Source organism: Sylvia atricapilla, chromosome Z (assembly GCF_009819655.1).
Source record: "Sylvia atricapilla isolate bSylAtr1 chromosome Z, bSylAtr1.pri, whole genome shotgun sequence".
Classification (NCBI taxonomy): domain Eukaryota; kingdom Metazoa; phylum Chordata; class Aves; order Passeriformes; family Sylviidae; genus Sylvia; species Sylvia atricapilla.
The window spans coordinates 57,489,956-57,508,700 of record NC_089174.1 but is presented as its reverse complement, the minus strand read 5'-3'; the positions used below and the strand labels follow the sequence as shown (position 1 = coordinate 57,508,700).

General features: G+C 37.0%; 1 protein-coding gene across 1 annotated transcript in view; it reads right to left on the bottom strand.

Annotated features, from left to right (window-relative positions):
• Positions 1–18,745, bottom strand: part of MPDZ (multiple PDZ domain crumbs cell polarity complex component) — a 91,435-nt gene that overhangs the window by 39,205 nt on the left and 33,485 nt on the right. The window contains exons 16-21 of the mRNA XM_066339168.1: positions 16,702–16,911; positions 11,522–11,680; positions 8,482–8,706; positions 7,440–7,563; positions 4,214–4,412; positions 1,316–1,357 (exon numbers count right to left, since the gene is read on the bottom strand). Coding sequence (XP_066195265.1) covers positions 1,316–1,357; positions 4,214–4,412; positions 7,440–7,563; positions 8,482–8,706; positions 11,522–11,680; positions 16,702–16,911 — 959 coding nt within the window. The remainder of the gene's footprint in view (positions 1–1,315; positions 1,358–4,213; positions 4,413–7,439; positions 7,564–8,481; positions 8,707–11,521; positions 11,681–16,701; positions 16,912–18,745) is intronic.

Here is an 18,745-nt window from a genome sequence, read left to right as displayed (position 1 = left end):
TGACAGTCCTCCTGCTATCTCTGTTCCACATGTTATTATTGAAAGGAAAGAATTTTTCCCCTGCTCAGTGCTCATGGACAGACACTTCACAGTTATCAAATCCATCACTTGCTGAATTGATGCTAGAGCTCACTTAGAGTTCAAAGTGAGGTCTGAAGACATTCAGCATCATCCTGAACAGCTCAGCCTATAGCTGGGATGATGAGGGACACAGAACAAGAAGTGTTTTTGGCTCCTCTGACAAACTGTTGAACTTTGTGCTGTAAAGCAGAAATGAAACCTCACCAAGGCACCTGAATTATTGACCTGCAAAACAGACTGGTAATTGTCTTAATACAGCTACAGGGAAGACAGTAAGAGAAATAAGGGTCAGAAAACAGACATGAAGAGAGAGAAAACAAAATAAATAAATGACTGCTCCACTTCTGTATCATATTTCTTTGCTGCAAGAGAAATTAAAGTTCAACAATTTCAAAGAAAACTATATGCAGGGTTTAACCATCTTCCTCTCTTTTGTAGCGGTACCGCTTGAAAGAAAAGTGTTCTGGTTTTCTTTCTTGCAAGCTATCACCACTTCTCCTACCCCCAGAGATATGCACTAGCAACTAAAGCAGTGAAAATGGAAACACCAATGGTTGTACATATGAAAATATCTTGTAAACACAACACTGCATGCAGTACAGAGGAACATTTATCACATGCTTGACTGAACAGCCACAAAAAACCTTGAAACACCAACAAATAAATTACAAAGTATGGAAAATGCTTAGGACAAATCACTGTAATTAACATTTAAGGTTCAATTTGAACCTCTGCATACATGAAGGAAGTAAAATGTAAGTGCCACAGAAAATATGACACTGAGATTAATCCAGATATCAGTACATTGTACTCATGCCAATTCTAGAAGTGAACCTTGTACACATACACACCACATGCACACGTGCTCTGAGCACATCTCAGGTGGCTGTCATAGATGAAATTTAAAAATATTAGCAATATGTTTTTTAGAATACAGGTATTTTCATTCCAGACTTAGAAAGTGTGCTCCAATCTTCAAGTTTAAAGCCATATATAAATACAGTTATACACACACATTTGTATCTTTTTTAATTAAAAAAAATTATATATATACACATCCACATGTGCAGCCACACGTGCATGCACACATAAACATACAAAAGAAGAAAGAGAGTATGTACCTATATCTGGATATATCCCTGACATTACTATTGATGTCATAGAAGCATGAAATGATTTTACAGACAAGTTGCAACACAGAGCCATAATGAATTTCTGAATTGCCAATACTCACACATAACAGAGGGCCTGATCATCAGCAGGTGCTGGAGAAGATCTAGAATGTGAAGCATACGATGCAGCATCTTTTTACAATGGTGTTGATTAATATCAATGTCTCATGCTGAATGCGAGAGGCATAGTTATGTATGTAGAAGTATAAGCTGGTTTTTTTTTTTTTTAAACTTTCCTTTTTTTTGTCCTGTTCCACCTCCACTTCATCTACATCTAACCCAAAAAATGTCTGTTCTCCATTATTGTCTATAGCAATATATAGTCTATAAGAGGCATGGAAAATGGAATTATAATCCCTCTTATTTCTTGATCAGGAATTCATCCTCCCTTTTAGTCAGGTGAATTCTAATTCAGTTTTATAATTATCTGACAGATGTTACAAGCAGCTGCTGCTGAGCACAAAACACTGGCTTTATTATGGAAATATAAGAGCTCCTGGCAAGGTAGAATGAGAAGCGAAACAGAATGGATTCAGTAAAGACACACATCTGGTATTCTACACACAGAGAGAAAAAAATTAAATATGCAACTCTGAAACTCAGACTGCTGGTTCTTGAACTATTCTAAATCAAAGATCTTCTAATAAAATAAACGAATGTCTTTCCATGGCCAGTAAAAATTGCTTTGTGTTTTCTCTGCAAATACTATTTGCCACTGTTTGAAATGCAGCTTTGGAAGCAAAATACTCCTGCTTAATCACTTTTGGGGGCACCCTGCTACCCCAAAAAAGCTCAGTCTAAAAGTTAAGCAGTAAATTTTGCAGTTAGGACTAAGAGGAATGATACCTAGATGGTTACGTCTGAGTGCTAGCATACTGCTGTTTTCCAAAGAGATTCAACTTAAATCTTTGAAATGATGGCCCTAAATCAAAAATGCTGCAAGGTGATGCACCACATTAGCTCTGAATTGACAAATATGGAAGGGGAACAAGGGAGCGGTTCTTTATGTTTGCTGAGAAGGATAATCTTAACATGATAGTTCATCTCCATATTTCTGATTTGGGGTGTTACCTACATGTTTGTAACACAATATTTTAATGGGATCCTGTATGGCTCCTTTAAGTTAAAAATGAAAGAAAAGTTTGATTATGCTGAAGAATTTTACAGCTAAACTGTATCATCCCAAAAATACTGTCATTTTTCTTGCAAGACTCCTTTAGAAGCTCCTGAAGAATTTAGTCTTTCTGTTTCTAAAGTGGAGAAGTTGGCTTCACTTTAAAACTTGTCATAGGAATGCAACAAAGAACATAAATACAAAACAAAAGACAAAAAACTTGAGTAGGAATATGAATAGCAGCTGCCCTTTTTGTGCAATATCTTTCAGAAATGGGATGCATTTTTCTCTGAAAAATCTGAATATCCATGCCTAAGGCAAGGTTTTAGTATTTCCAAAGTATCTGCAAAAGAGTAAGACTACAAAACAAAACTTGTAGTCACACAGCATAAAATACAGCAGCTATAAAAGGATAAGCACAAATAATGAACACATCTGTATTTGATCACAAACTATAGCACTAAAAAAAGACTCCTCATAGAAGAATGGTGCTGCAGCATTTGTGTCCCTAAGCAGATATATACACATGCACGCGCACGTACAACTGATTACAATCATGACAGCTAGGAGTCGTAGTTTGGAAGCCTACAGTAATAACCAGTGTCACACTTTATCAACACTGACTCATATTCCTGACAGCTTTAACAATAATGTAATTAATTATATGAGCATTTCTCTTTATTTAAACAGGCTTACATTAAATCATAAATACATGACAGCTATGGGACAGGCAAGTAAACCCAATACCCACAGTGAAGATATTTTGCCCACTTGTTCCCAAAATACTAGTCTCTTCCAAGCTAGAATACCTCTCGGTGAGTATGGAATGCCCTGCTGTCCATTCTGATCTAAGTTCTAACCACAGTTGCCCATAGCCATACTGGACTGATTCTTTCAAAGCCACCCTCTTGAATAAGCAGAGGCTTCTATTACCAACAGCTCCATTAAACTATTTCCATATCTGACCCAACCAAAGTTATCACAGGCTCAACAGAGAAAACAGCCCACTAGGTTTTGAAGCTCTAAACCGAGCATTGGTGTGTCTACAGTTCCACCCACATCTTTGGGAACAACCTCATTTCCCGATGGTGCTTGTGCGTTAATTCCAAGTTAATTCCATGACCACGGCAACCAGAAAGATTTGTACTTTAAGGCAGTTAAAATATTGTAAATTGTGTGAACTTTAGAAGAAGAAAATTTTTCCTCAAATGGATTTCTCAAAACCTGTATTAATTATTGGAAATTTAAAACTACTACTACCAAGAGCATATACTTATGCACAAGAACAACAGCTCATTCATATGTACTAACAAAAAATTGAAAATGATACAAAAAACAGAGAGTTTCTAGATATACTGAAATGTTTCAAGCATTAATTTTCTGCATTAACATCATATCATACTTCCAATCAATCATTTCATACTTTCTGTCTGGCACCCAAAACCCATTAAAAAAACTAAATTAAATTACTTGTGCAATGGTCAGGACAGTCCACCTTCAAGAAAACAAACATTTTGAGAAAATTGCAACTTTCTTTAGAAGAGTAATATTATGAATGCAAAATTCTATCTAATCCTATTAAAAAAAATTAAAATTTTTGCAGGGCAGTAATAATGATGATACTAATGACAGTGCTTTCTAAGAACATCTGAAACCTATCACACAAGTGATCTCATCTTTGAAATCCATGGAAATTCAATTTGTAGGTGAATTATCCATTTGACACTGCAACTTATAGGTAAATTGATGTGTAGTAACAAAATTTCCACTTAAAATACTTACATAAATAAACAAATTTTGATTATTAGCTTTTTCTGACCATAATTCATCATCTAGTTTTACCTACTTTATATCTGGTCCAATGAGTGAATGTCTTCTCAACATAGCCCGGGCTTGTGCATTGGTTAAGTTAGTGGTTGACTCTTCATTAATGGACAGGATGCAGTCCCCCACACCAATCCGCCCATCACGACTTATTGAGCCTCCATGGATGACACTGCGAACTATCATTCCCAAACCATCTTTATTGGAACTTACTGTCATCCCTATAGTAAAAACACACAAAACATTTAATGTCTTCGAGCCACAGCTCAAAGCCAAGATAAAGAAATGTAACTTGGAGCACAGGGAAATGAAAAGTCAGTCTGGAGACATGCCAATATGATCAAGCCTGTAAATGTTGCTCTTCCTCTTCCCCTTTGAGACAGCAAGTACAAATCACAACCACAGTAACTTTACCTTGTCAGTTCACATACTCAGCTCAATACAAGAAAAGTCAAGACAGTTAAATATTTAAGAAAAAAATTAGAAAGATAATGAAATTACTTAAAAACCATTTAAAATCACCACTCTTCTAATGGTTCACTGAGTTTATACACATTTCACTTTTGTTTATGACAAGTTCCTTTGGAAAGAAGATGAAATGTTTAAACAGATAATTAATAGGCCAAAAACAAATACATACTTATTTTCAACAGAAAGCATGAATTAGATTCCACTGAGATAGTGGCTGCCTTCACACTCTCCCAGGTGGGCCACAGCTTAGACCCAGAAGAACATCCTGACTTCTGTGACGGTCTGCATATTGTTAATGGATACAGCCCAATATTTTACTTAAAAGAGCATCCTACCTGTGGCACAGGATACTGCTTCTCAGTACTTATACCCTTTAACTCCACTTTCTTTCCAGCAATGGGAAATAAGACAGATGTGCTCTTGGCCCATCCTCTCCCATGGGGAACCTATGGGGGCTAATTATGATGGCCTTCATGTGTCATTATATCTGCTCTTACACACATGAGTTGTCACTGTCATCTTCAGGGCAGTTGGTGTTCATGAAACAGACCCTAGTAACAGTTTCAGGAAAAACTTAGTAGTTCACTGAGGCAGTGGGAAAGGCAGGGCTGCAACCTTTGAAATCCTTCCTCGAAGGACTTCCACTCTTTTAATACTGCTTAATAAAACACTTTTTATTTTTCTGAACCTAACCTTGCTGTTCGGTTAAGACAGTAACAGACATTACTGAGGCTAATGTAATAGCACCTTAGGAAAACATCACACATACAAAAGGCCCTCTTTCCCTTTTTCTGTGCTGACATCATCATTACAGATCCACAACGCTGATGTCACACTTTGGACACCTACAGTTTCAGGTTAAAAATGCAAATGCCACTCTAAGGTTGCTGAACTGTTTGCACAACAAAAGCATTTAAGCTCTTCTGCATTTGGGTGCTCCTCATCTTTTAAAAAATCACAGTCAAAATGCTGGAATTGCAGGATTGGCTGGCATTAAAGAGCTGCTGCAAACTATGGATGACATCACTGAAAAGGAAAAAAAGAAGTTCCAGTTCTTAACTCTCAATTATTTAATGATGTAGCTGCAGCTTTCAACATAATTCATACTTCTTGACTTAACTGCTTTTTTAAAAATGAAAGGTAAAAGCAGTACAGTCATGTGTGTAAACTGGTCACTGTGCCCAGGTTGCTTCCCAGGCCAGAGCACATTCAGACTGGAAGAAAAATGCTGCAGTCAAAAGACAGAAGAAAGCAATATTCACATTCATATTTTGTACATATCAAGATCAGTCTTATTTTTATGCATAAAATGTCTGCCAATGTGGATCCTGCCTCAAGTTTGTATTTTCATGCCATATTACACTTGACATGAAATTTGCTTTGATGTTCACTTAACAGTGCACTTTGATGTGCACTTAAAATACTCATACACATAAATGAAAACCTATTCCACTAAATAAAGAGTTTATTGCAAAAGAAAATTTTTTTACAGAATCCAGATGCTTTGAAAGGCATTGTGACCTGCCCTTTATACAGCCTGTAAACAAGGCCAGTAAAGGTAGAAGTTAACCAAGCCTCCTATACCAATGAGAGATAAACCTTACTCCCATACCAGCCTTTTCAACATCTTTCTATTTTTGAGACCCTGATTTTAAACCAGATCCATTTTGAAGGATGGCTGTTTCATGAAGGTGACACATGGCAGACTGAACATCTAGCCATCAGAAAGCTGTTTATTCCAGGCTGAGGTGCCCACTGAAATACAGCATTACAGCTGTAAAAAAACTGACACCCACCTCTGCACAGCAACAAAGTCCTGACTTGGGACTGTTTATAAACATCCAATTCTGTGGACATCCCATTTTAAGGCATTTGAGGAATTACTGCTAATAGCCAGCATCCACACAAGGCCCTGCCCTACCAATCCCAGAGAGTCTTCAAGATTATGCAGCTGGCTGGAAGAAACAGCACCAGGAACCTAAATCAAACCAAATGAACACATAAGCCACTAACAGGAGGGATGCATCACTGCTTTTCAACACAAAGCACAGCATGGGTTCTCGGAGGGTTCTATTGTCACCCTCACACTGCCCAGGGCCACACCTGAGAGCAGGATAGGACCAAGAAAAACATTATCATCTATTGTGTGCTCACTACAAAATGTGTTTCTAGTCAGTATGCTCAGGAAGTTGCAGATTGAACAGACCTAAAATTTTTTAACTTCACTACAGTATGATAATATAATTAAGCCAAACCCACTATCAATTAAATTTATCCATGACATGATTTTCAGAAACAGAAAGACATTTTGGATACAAGTACAAATTTGAAGCAAGGAAGTAAACAGCTTGTTTAGTCTCTTGCATCCTCAGTAAGCAAGACCATTTTGTGTTTACAAATACTTGAAAGTGTCATCTGCAGCTCTTTGACCATAGTGTTCTTGTAAGCCATTCCGCAGCTGTATCTTGGTTTTCCACTCTATTACTACATAGAAAAACAATGCATTAGAAGTGTTTTGTTAACGTTTAGGAAAGAGTAAACTCCTTTATGGGAAAAACAAATTCTCAGTGAGACTGAACATTTCACTTTTGAGTTAACAGTGACAACAAATGGATCCAGCGCCATCACAGTCAAACAGGGCAAGAACAGCAAAGAAAGAATATCCTGTCACCATTAAATGGAAAATATTTCATTTTTACTAATAAAACAGGGAACATACAAGGGAAACAAACAGCCATATTCCTGAAGAGTTTACAAAAAAAGTTTGCTTAACTTACCTAGGCTTGAATTGCCTTTTGCAATAATGATAGTCTTCTCAAACATGTTTTTGACTGAATCTGGAGGTGTGGAACTTCCCTCCAATGACACTGGGCATCTCTTTTCCATTAAAAGCAATTGATCCTAACATAAGGGACAATAACACCAGTTCAGATTACCAAAGTAAAAATAATATTGGTCATACTGATCACAACTACTTTTGCCTTACACAAAAGCCATGCACATAATTAAGTCAGATTCCTTATACAGACATTAGAAAAGTCAGTTCATCAAAGATCAAACTATCTATCACAAAGCACACTTGTAATTTAGGGACATCAAAATTAGTAGAATGAATTCAAGGGCTTCAGATTCATTCACCACAGATGTCTGACAATCTGCCAGTACTAGAGTAACAAATCTCGTAAGAAGTTGCAGCTCTTTTAGGCATTTCTTAATAAATCATTGAATGGAATAAATACGAAACACATGTCACAATGACTGTCATATAAAGGAAAAGTACGTTTGCACACTGTAGCATCACAGGTCAGTTTGTGAGCTGAACTGCACAGACTTGCATGAATACCATGATGCAAGACATGCACACCACCTCCCCTTGGCCTCCTAGGCCTGATTGCAGCTGTCCACCTCCTACTTGCACTCATGCCCCAGTGAAGGTTAACAAGGGTTCCCTTGCCCAGGGGGCACACTGTGCTCCAGCAGTATCTATGATGTGAGGCCTGAAAAGACTTGTATATGCCTCCAAACTGACAGCCTCTGAGAAAATATAATCTTGATGACATAAATTACGTCCTGTTTCAGAAAGGTCTATACCCCAAAGCTTTGATGTGAGCTAACACATCTGAAGGACATTAATAATCCAATAAATATACATGGCTATTGGCACTGTGACAATTTCTGCAAGAAATTCTTTGGTCTAATTACAGGCTTTCTGTATGCTTTTTAATTATTATTAAAAAAAAAGGCAAATAACTTTAGTTTTTCATTGAGATCAAGCTGTGTAGTAGTAGCAAGGCTTGAATTTAGTATAGCTTCTGATACCGTCTGAGATCCAGTCCATGCAGCTGTATTTTCACTTTCATTTTGGTTGATATCCGAAACCTCCAGAGTCCGAAGGTCTGTTTTAGTAAAATCATTTGCAGTTTCCAGGCTACTGTCCACTACAGACTGTTCATCTCTCAGTCTCTGATTCAGATTCATGTTGTACAGATTCTTCTCAGACACATGGAAATCAGATGCAGCATTTGGGCATTCCTCCCCAACAGACTGTTCAACACAGGAGACAATGAATAATCACCACTCATTTGTAGTATAATTCAAAACCACATTTCATGCTAAAACCTTAAACAAAAACTAATCTCATAGAATTTAAATATACTGCTGTAAGATCAGCAAGATCAACCTCATCTGCAGCTCCCTACAGGCATTCATTCTAATGTAAATTGAACTTGATTTCTTAGACCATTTCTTCTGCTTTATAATACCAGAAATAAGTAAAATAAGTTACTAACTCTAACTTGAATGACTCCAGTAAGTTTTTAAAATTCAAGCATCCAGTTATTTTTCAGGTGAAAGAACTTTGCAAGGCAAATGTCTTTACTTTCAGCACATTGAGAAAGCAAAAAGAAATTTCAAGCAGCTCAGACAATAAGAATGCAACATTATAATCTGTTTAACTGAGCAGAAACATTTTAAGATTTCTCTTCTCAGAAAGAGTGACAAGTTAAAACTTGGTCAAACCTCAGCAAAAGGTGAATATGGGGGACTTGAAGTATGACAACAATGAAATATAATAATGCAATTACAGAAGCTTACCAGTTAATAATTACTGCAAATCTACCAATTATGGCTGCAGTACTAGAACTAAGTTCTCTACACATTTGTTTAGACTTCCAAGATTCTGAGGCCTTGCCTTCTAAATGTTTCAAGTGATTTCAGTAATCACAACATTCCGAAAAAAACCCAAACTCCAAATATTCTCCAGCTGACCTTTTAAAGTAAGTTATTTTTAAAAAGTTAGATTTTTAAAAGATGTATCAAGGACTTACAAGTTACATTTAGAAGCTCTGTATCAATATTAGGGATTTTTTTCCTGAAATGCAATAAAAGACCTCAAAATCAACTACCTCTATTTCTTTTAGTTGTTATTTACTGGTCTTATTAATTGTTCTATTGCTTCTCCAAAAAGCTTCAGAGACATGCTCCCCAGGATTTGGGGATATTTTGCAACAATTTGTCTCAAGGGACTTAGAATTCATTTTTGTAAACTTTTAAGAAGTGCGTACATGCTTGTTCTGTCTCCAGACAAGAATCAAAAAAGGCTTACCAGTAAATAAGTGGCTTAAGTAACAGCTGAGAATGTAATTGAGCAGAGTCTAAATACAACTAATCTGCATGATATAATCAATGACACAATTTCTTACCTTTATTGAGAAAAGAATACAATAATATAATCTATTTAAATTATTTTATAAGGTTTCAAATACAGCTGGGACATCTATTTTTAAGTCTGTTTTGTACCATTTCCAGACCAGTGAAAACAAGCATCAAATCATACGCAGCATTTATTTCATATGCCATATATACGTATTTAAAGGTGTATCATATACTCTTTTTAATATTTTTGTTTCATTTAAATAAAAGCCAGCGGTGCAACTTTTTAGGACAAACTGGAGGATTCCAGGAATTCACAACTATAGTAACATGTGGCCACACTAGAGAATCTGCATTATCTTAAGTATGTTTTTCAACACCTTTGTTAAATGTGGCACCAAAGAGACACTCAGAACCTACCAACTGCCCTGCAGCTAGAAATAACTGAAATATCTCTGCATTCCTTACAGCATCAAATAGTGCTGTTTTAATTTTTATTGCATTTCACTTGCTTCAAAAGTCTCCATTAAAAATCAGATCTTCCCACTACGTTTATTTTTTGAATCATGAAGGTTACTTGATGAGAATTTAATATTCACTTCATACTGGTGTACAGAGATGAACACTGAAAAGTCAGGACTATGGTACTTTAAAAGAGTATGTAAAGCAAAGTTATGTTTAAGTCAATGGCGAAAATAACTAAAGACTTTCTGGAACCTCAATGTGATATAATGTAAATGCAGTCTCTATCTCACAAAATACTCCTAAGCATGCAAAATGTATAATCCATTTAAGTAACTATTAAGAGTTAAACAATGCAAGCTGTCCCACTGGCACAGCAGAGATGTGCTCTTCTGAGGATTAGGAGAAACCATTAGAAGATGAATCTAGCTTTCTAACCAGTGCCTCATAAAGGCTAAACATATTCCAGAAAGGTTCATGGGAGTTACTGCAGCTCAGGTGTGGCAGAAAAAGCAGAAGCTACTCTATTCAAGACCACAGACTGCAAACCCAGTGATTTTCAATGAAGACTGCTAGGAGAATGGAACTGGAAGGTTCTAGGCTAGTGAAATAAATCTAAAGATATAAAATAATGAAAAGAACATTAAAAAAACATGGGAAGAAATAAAGTACAATCAGGTCATTATGGGTATGTCACCAAGAACCAAAAAAGCAATTGATCTTCTTGATACTCTTAAATGAAGCTCCATTTATTGCTTTACATAAAAACTATTAGTGGAGTTTTGATATATATGGATTTACTTTTAATTACAGCATCACTATGAAAATTTCATTCAAAGCCACAGAAACATACTAATTATGAAGCATAAAAGCAAAAATCAGGATGAAAATTTACTCTTTCTTTTCATACTAAAATATAGAGCAACAGAGTAATTTTGTGTTACCATTCTTTACTATGCTTTTAATGACAATTATATTTTTCTAGCAGACTGCTTACCACACCTTTAACCACACTCTGGCTAAATCAAGCTTTATCTAGCAAAACTCCAAGCTTTATTCCTTTTATCTACCTCTCTCTTCAACAAAGACATCTACAAGACACCAATATGTCTCTAAACAAAATTTTACCCTGTTAACAAATAGAGCATTTTGAACCAGGATGACACAAAACATTTATATCTGATAATACAGCCTGCTCACACTTAAAATCAAAGTTTGCCATCAATAATACCATCCTCGATTTTACCTTCGGAGTTGACAATGGAAGAGAAAAGCTGTTGTTCACCCCACCGCTACAGGCACTGTCATGCAGAGCTCTCACTGAATCCTGGAAGACGTTTCTCTCTAGAGAATACTGTGGTTCAAAGGTGGACTCATCCGCTAGATCTGCCTCGCCAGAGTCCACCTAACAACAGAAGCAATTCAATCAGCCAGGCTGTTGCCATCACACCACATAAGCCCCAAACACACAGACACCAGCCACTACATACTGCTACTTTTCTTCTTTTTCATTCTATGTTTTAGATTGAAATTACATTTGCACAGTGCAGTAGGAAGATTGTCTGCTTCCACTAAATCTGTGTTACTACCTCTTCAAAGGTTGCAGAGAATATATGAAGTAAAGTCAGGGTCTGAACCAGAGTAAGTTGTGGGGCTGAGGCACGTTCATGCCTATTAATAGAAGTACAGAGTGTTGGGAGAATCGTGCTGTACTTCTTTGTGTCTATATTTTTATTTCTTTGAGGCTTTTTTTTTTTTTTAAATTTTTTAAAAATAGCATGGAAAAATAATGAGCTTCACATGGTTTCACATGTCAAGAATGTTCCATTGACTCAACTTCTTTGCATTCTTTTAAAAACAATCTGGAAATTGCAGTTTTACAATGCATTTATATAAAAAATCATAATGTGATTTTAATAAATTTTGAATTATTTTGCTTTTGACAAAATTACTATGGGATTACATAGGAATACTATGATTCCTATATTTCTATTTCTCTTACATGAGAAGTAAATTTTTTTAAACAGTTTCAGACATTTACATGGGTAGGGTTTTTTTGCCTTTTTTTTTAAATGAAATCTATTTTTTCTAAGACTCGTATTCTTTTAAAAACTAGGATTAAATTAAGCCCTAAAAATCCCACTTTAAGGTGCTTCATACACTACATTTTGATTACTATTTCATTTCCCTGGCAGACCTCAAGAACATAGTGTAGGCTAACAAAAATGATCACTGGGTTAAGAGGCATGCCTGTATCAAACTTGTATGAAGCAGATGAGTGCACCCATCCACAGAGATAGGATCTAACTTGTTTTTCTGCCCCTGTGGTTAATCATATTATGAATCCATTATAGCAGTAGCAACAATCTGCAGTAATTCAACACATTGATTCATTTTCAGGGTAAAAAGGCTAATTTTTTACTATTTCAAGCCTACAGACTTAACTGCTAGTCAAAACTGCTTTTTGCTGTAACTCACTATCAGCTCATCTTCTGGAAAATGCATATTCATTTTACCAAAGCAATGCCCTAAAAAAAGTACTGTGAAATTTCAGGATGTATCTGTAAAACCTGAGTACAGATCTGTTCTATGAAAAACAGTATCTTGTATGTGCACTCTCAAAACATATCTCCAGCTGGATGACTGCATATTTCATTTCCTATTTTGCACATTAAATTAGACAACTGACAAACCTGATTGACAATTTTATTATGTCATGTATTTTCATTGCTCTTTTTCATAGGGTGTTTTTGATAGGAACCACAGATGAAAGTCAAATTTTTAGGTAGTTTTCATCTGATCATTTCAACACATCTTCAATTAAAGGTTATTTAGAATATAAAACTCATGCTGCTTCTCAATGAATGGAACAAGACAAATATTATCTAACTGCTAAAGGTAACAAACTGAAAAATTAAAAACATGCAGTCTTGTTTAAAGGCAAGTTATTAAGCCAGCTTGTCATCTCCAAATGTGAAAAAACAGCAAATGTGCTGGAAGCAATAATGCAGAGATTTTCACTTTGACAGGATTCATTTCAGGTTTTTGTTTGAGTTTTTCTCTAATGAACTCAGTTCTGGTGTTTAGAAGCTGCTTCCCTGTTCAAGTCCCCAGAAAATGAGGGCCTAATAATTTCAATATCAGATCTACACCAGAACAACCAGCCATGAAATACACACTTGAAATACCTACATACACATGTGTATTCTGGGTTGGTTTATTTTTTATTTTCTGGGAGGAGGCATTGGGGGATTTTTTGCTTTTTTGTAGCACCCTATTTCCTGTGTCTTTTTAATCTGAGTTCTTATTGGTAACTTCTGGGCTATGTAAGGAACTGAGTGCTCAGGTAAGCCGCACTGTTTGTACAAGTGAACACCTTTTGACCTTGTAAATCTCATAATCACTGATTGATGTTGAAAGGCTGAAGAATATTATTAGGAGGAACTATTTGCAGCTTTTGAAGACAGACAGTGTTCCTTGTAAGGCTGGATTACATGCAAAAAGGGAATATAAAAAACTTTCCATAGAAGAAAAGTGATGCATTATGATACATAGGAAAAATAAGTACATGAACATTTTTCTAAAAATGTGAGACGTCCAAAGGGCTGTTCACAGTGCATGCAAGGACAAGTGGATAGCCATGGATTTTTGAAAACATTAGGAAAATACTTTTGCTTTTCCTCAGCAATTAACATGTCATAGACCAGATTCACAGCTCATGCAAAAAATCGAAGTCTCTAGATCCCAGTTTTTACAAAGTCAGAATTCATCCCACCTCTGGTAGGTATGTAATGTGGAGACAGAAAGAAAAAAGCATGGACAGTGACAAGGCAACTCCTTTCACTACTAAATGCAAAGACTGAAGAAATCTGTGGTAAGTTGGGCCACTAACCAGAGCCAGCTCAGCATGGAAGAGGGCTGCATCAGCTGGCCCCTCCTCCTCAAGTGACTGGGAAGTGTAGAAAAAGCAATCTTCCTTAGCAGAGACATAGCCCTCCTCAGGTGAAAGCTGCAGAAAGAACGAAGCTCTGAGTCGGATGAGTGGCCTGGACACAGCAGGTGCAGACTGCATTCTGCAAGGGGGCAGGGGGCTGTTTAGAAAGGCAAATGGATTCCAAATGCAGCAGAGAGATAATTTCAATCACAGTCACAGTATTCAGTGGGTAAAGAGACATTTTTTTTTTTTTCAAATTTACCTAATTGATTCAGCTTCACACCTCATTCTGAAACCCCAAATAATGAAAAAGGCCTGTTCAGGTATACCACAGAGCCCACAACTTAGTCCAGGCTCATTTTCAATTCCTGGTCTTTATTATAAAGATACACTAAAACTGCCATCACAGCTGCCAACAGAGAAAGAGCCTAACAGCAGAGGTCTTTATAATCTTGCTAGCCACAAAGCAATCTTGCTTGCAGGCAGGAAGACTTAATCTACTCTCTATTTTACAATTGTATTTGTCAGCCTCTAGAGGACAAAACATAATTCTGACTATAAATCAACAGCTTTTTCCAACATAATTTGATAGTAGATGCATTTGTCCAGTACTGCAAAAAAAAAGCGGGGATTATTTGCAATGTTTAGTTACTTGGCAAGCATAATACAGGAAATACTGAAGAGCAAATGCCACATGTTTACAGCTTTAGGGAATAGATACAAACCCCTTATGTATTTTCTCTTTTAGAGTGACATCTTCTAGATAGAGTATGACATTTTTGATTGCAATTAATATGGAGTCTCCAATAAAAAAACTTACTTTAACAGAGCAAACATACTGTCTTACTATAAAAAGCAAAGTTTCTGGGAACTTTAACAGCCATTCCCTCCCAGTCTCTCCAGAAAGATCTACTAAGAATAAAAATTTGATATCTACATCCACAAGGGTTACAAGATTACAAATTCATGAAAAGCAAAAATGAACTCCTAAAACTGTGCTTGGCTTACTGATAAAGAGAAAAGTATCTTCCTTGTATGTATGAATTAATTCCATTCTACTGATTTTAATTCAACCCACCAGGGATGCTTGTTCACCAGTACTCTTACTGCTACACTATCTCAGTGACTATAGAACTCCTTTAACCTCATTTTTTAAATTGTTCCAGACTATCTTCTCAAACCAAGCCTGAAATAACCAGTTAGATGTATACAAACTGAATTCTACACACTATTACATAAACAAAATGTGCTGTTTAAATAAAAAGATTACTTGTGAGGGACTGGAATGTTAATCGTCAATGTGTCAAACTTTTGCAGAAGCAGCAGGTGCTTTGCTGACCAGGCACAAAGTAACCACCCAGCTGCAGAGAGGGTGCACACCCACCACCAGAGGCTACAAGCTGAGTTTGGAACCAGATACGGGAAGAGGCTGGTAAAAAGCAAATCCCGTGAAGTGGGGTAGTTTTTTTTATCACATCCATATCCTTACACAAGTGGCTCTGTGAAAACCCCCCTCTGGAGACCTACCCAGACACTCATACGAAGTCTGAAAGTATTCATGCCTTCTCATGGACTATAATTGTCTCAAGTATGCTAAACTGAGAGGAAGCTGTAATATCTTTGGTGTCATAAACCATGAAAGACAGAAATGCCTTGTTATCTATAGTGTTACATGAGTTACATTTACAGTGTAAAACTCTCCACCACAGCGGAGGTACTTTGGCATGCTCATCTAGCCTGAGTGCATATTTACTCATTGAACTTTGTGTTTCCCCATTCCTGGTGGATTAAGACTCTGACCAGCACTTTGAAATTGCAACAATCAAGTCTTGTCACTGGATCCATGGGTGGTGACTACATACCTTTCTACCTTTATCCTTTCTTTTTCTTTCTTTTTCTATATACATTTTCTAAAGTGTTTTTTTTATGCTTTTATATTGTTGCAGTTCTAACCAGAATGCCTACATTTTAAATTTTGCCAAGTATTATTCTACCTAAGTATTATAAAGTTTGCACGTAAAAAATTGTTAGTGAACCTCTTGAAAGTTTTGTTGTTTCTCCCATACACCACCTGAAATAAATCAACTAATCGCCCCAAGCGGAGTAACAGGTGTAACTATTCCTTTGCAAAGCAAAGGAATCAGTAAATTCCATGCAAATCAAATAAAAACAACTTTATGTCACTACCTCATTCATTCAAAGAACCATGTAAAGTGTATAGTGTACAATACTATGCCTGGCAACTCTCAGTCCTGAAAGACTCTGCTGGTTGCAAGGTGCTTTGCTGTTTTCTCAGCTGCAAGACAGGTGGGCTAGGTCCTGAATCACTACACCAGTCATATACCACTCAGGCCACTCCTACATACACTCAAGGCAATATTTGGGCCACCCAGCTGTACCCCCAAAACACAAAAAATGCATGGAGAAGTCAGGATCAGCATGTACTGGCTTCAACAATATGAAAAGTACACACTGAATTCCTAAATCCTTACAGGCAATGGCTTGGCAACTCCTATTTTAACAGTTCCTGCTGGGGCTCCTTTCAGTGCCTGCACCGCTTCCTCCAGGCTGCCATTTTCCAAGTTGATATTGTTGACAAACATAAGCCGATCTCCAGGAAGAAGTCTGGCATCTTGCTCAGCCACACCCCCAGGAACTAATGAGCGAATCACAATTACAGTGTTTGCTGGATCAACAGGATCCTAATTAAATAAAGAGAAGAAAAAGATTTTTTTTTTAGTCTTTTATATCTTGACAGAAGAATTTTTATTCATGAGCTTTTACTAACCAGTTGAGTTATTAAGAAATATTGCTCTCCTCTAGATGAACCTTCAGTAGAAGCAAACTGTCCTATCCGTACTGTCTGTACATTTAGACCTCCACTTAATTTTAATTCTTAAACATCACTGTTCTAGGAGATGTTCCATGTATCTCCAATTTAAAGCACTACTAAATTGTGCAGGGCTGTCCATACCATCAGAAATTCATATACTTCCTACTGCAACAACAGTGCTGCAAACTCCATCCTCCCTTACGCTCCTCAGAGGTTTGAGGACACAGGTGGGAAGTGTAGACTGGGGCAAATGTAACACGTGCATTCTAATGGAACAAATTACTTATTTTCAATAAGTGTCTTACACTTTGTGATCTTGTTCAACTGAGAAAGCAGTTTCCAAGAGGCAAGGTCTAGTGCATGCCTAATTAAATACTTACATATGAGTCCTATACCAATATAGGACTCTAATACACAAGACAAAACAAAGTGATGTTTGATTTAAGAAAGAAAACTGCTTTAAGTGATCATCCTCTAATATACTGATTTTTATAAAAACAGCTAGCATCAAATACTAGTAATAGGAGACTATAATTCTGCTACAACAATTATCACACACGCAAAATATTTGTGTGATTCTTACAGAACTACACTCACAAGTGTAGTGAGAGGGGAGGGGAGGGGAGGGGAAGGGAAGGGAAGGGAAGGGAAGGGAAGGGAAGGGAAGGGAAGGGAAGGGAAGGGAAGGGAAGGGAAGGGAAGGGAAGGGAAGGGAAGGGAAGGGAAGGGAAGGGAAGGGAAGGGAAGGGAAGGGAAGGGAAGGGAAGGGAAGGGAAGGGAAGGGAAGGGAAGGGAAGGGAAGGGAAGGGAAGGGAAGGGAAGGGAAGGGAAGGGAAGGGAAGGGAAGGGAAGGGAAGGGAAGGGAAGGGAAGGGAAGGGAAGGGAAGGGAAGGGAAGGGAAGGAAGGGAAGGGAAGGGAAGGAAGGGAAGGGAAGGGAAGGGAAGGGAAGGGAAGGGAAGGACATTAAGAAGACCCTTAACCCTTAACGACAGTGCAGTAAAAAGAATGCCATGGAGCAATAAAACACTTTCCAAGTCAAAATATTACTAGCAGTGCTTCAAATAGTGCTTGAACCTGAGCATTGACATCTTCCTCACTATTTTAACAACACTTACTTACACTGTCACTGTAGATGGTACTGCATGACCCATTTTTCGGACAAAAAAACCACCAGAAACAAGCCTCTCTAGTCTATGTGATAGTCTTCCTTAGGATTAGAAATTATGTAGACCTTTCTACACAAAGGGCATTATATAAAACATGAGCAATGTATTAGTACAAACATAATTCTCCTCAAGTTTAGTCACTGTTCATTGAAAATTAATTAAAAATTTTACAGAAACAGCAAAATACAAATATAAATCTCCCAGCACATTTACTGTTCACAGTCTCACAAGAAAGCAAAACTGGGTGTCCAAATGAAATATTTTACTGCATATCAAAGACGAGATCACATCACAATATACAAATATTATAACGTCAAAAAAAAGCTAAGTTTCAGAAAGCTGAAACTTTCTGAAAGACTAACTCATTACTGAAAAAATATATTAACCAACTTAAGGCACTTCCACAAGCCTTTAGTACTATTATCTATAAACAAAATTCAGTCGCTAACCACATATGCAACCCCTCATTTGTCTTAATGCTTCAGCTCACTTAAAGCTGAAGTGAAAGTATTTTCTACTGTGTGCTAACACTGACT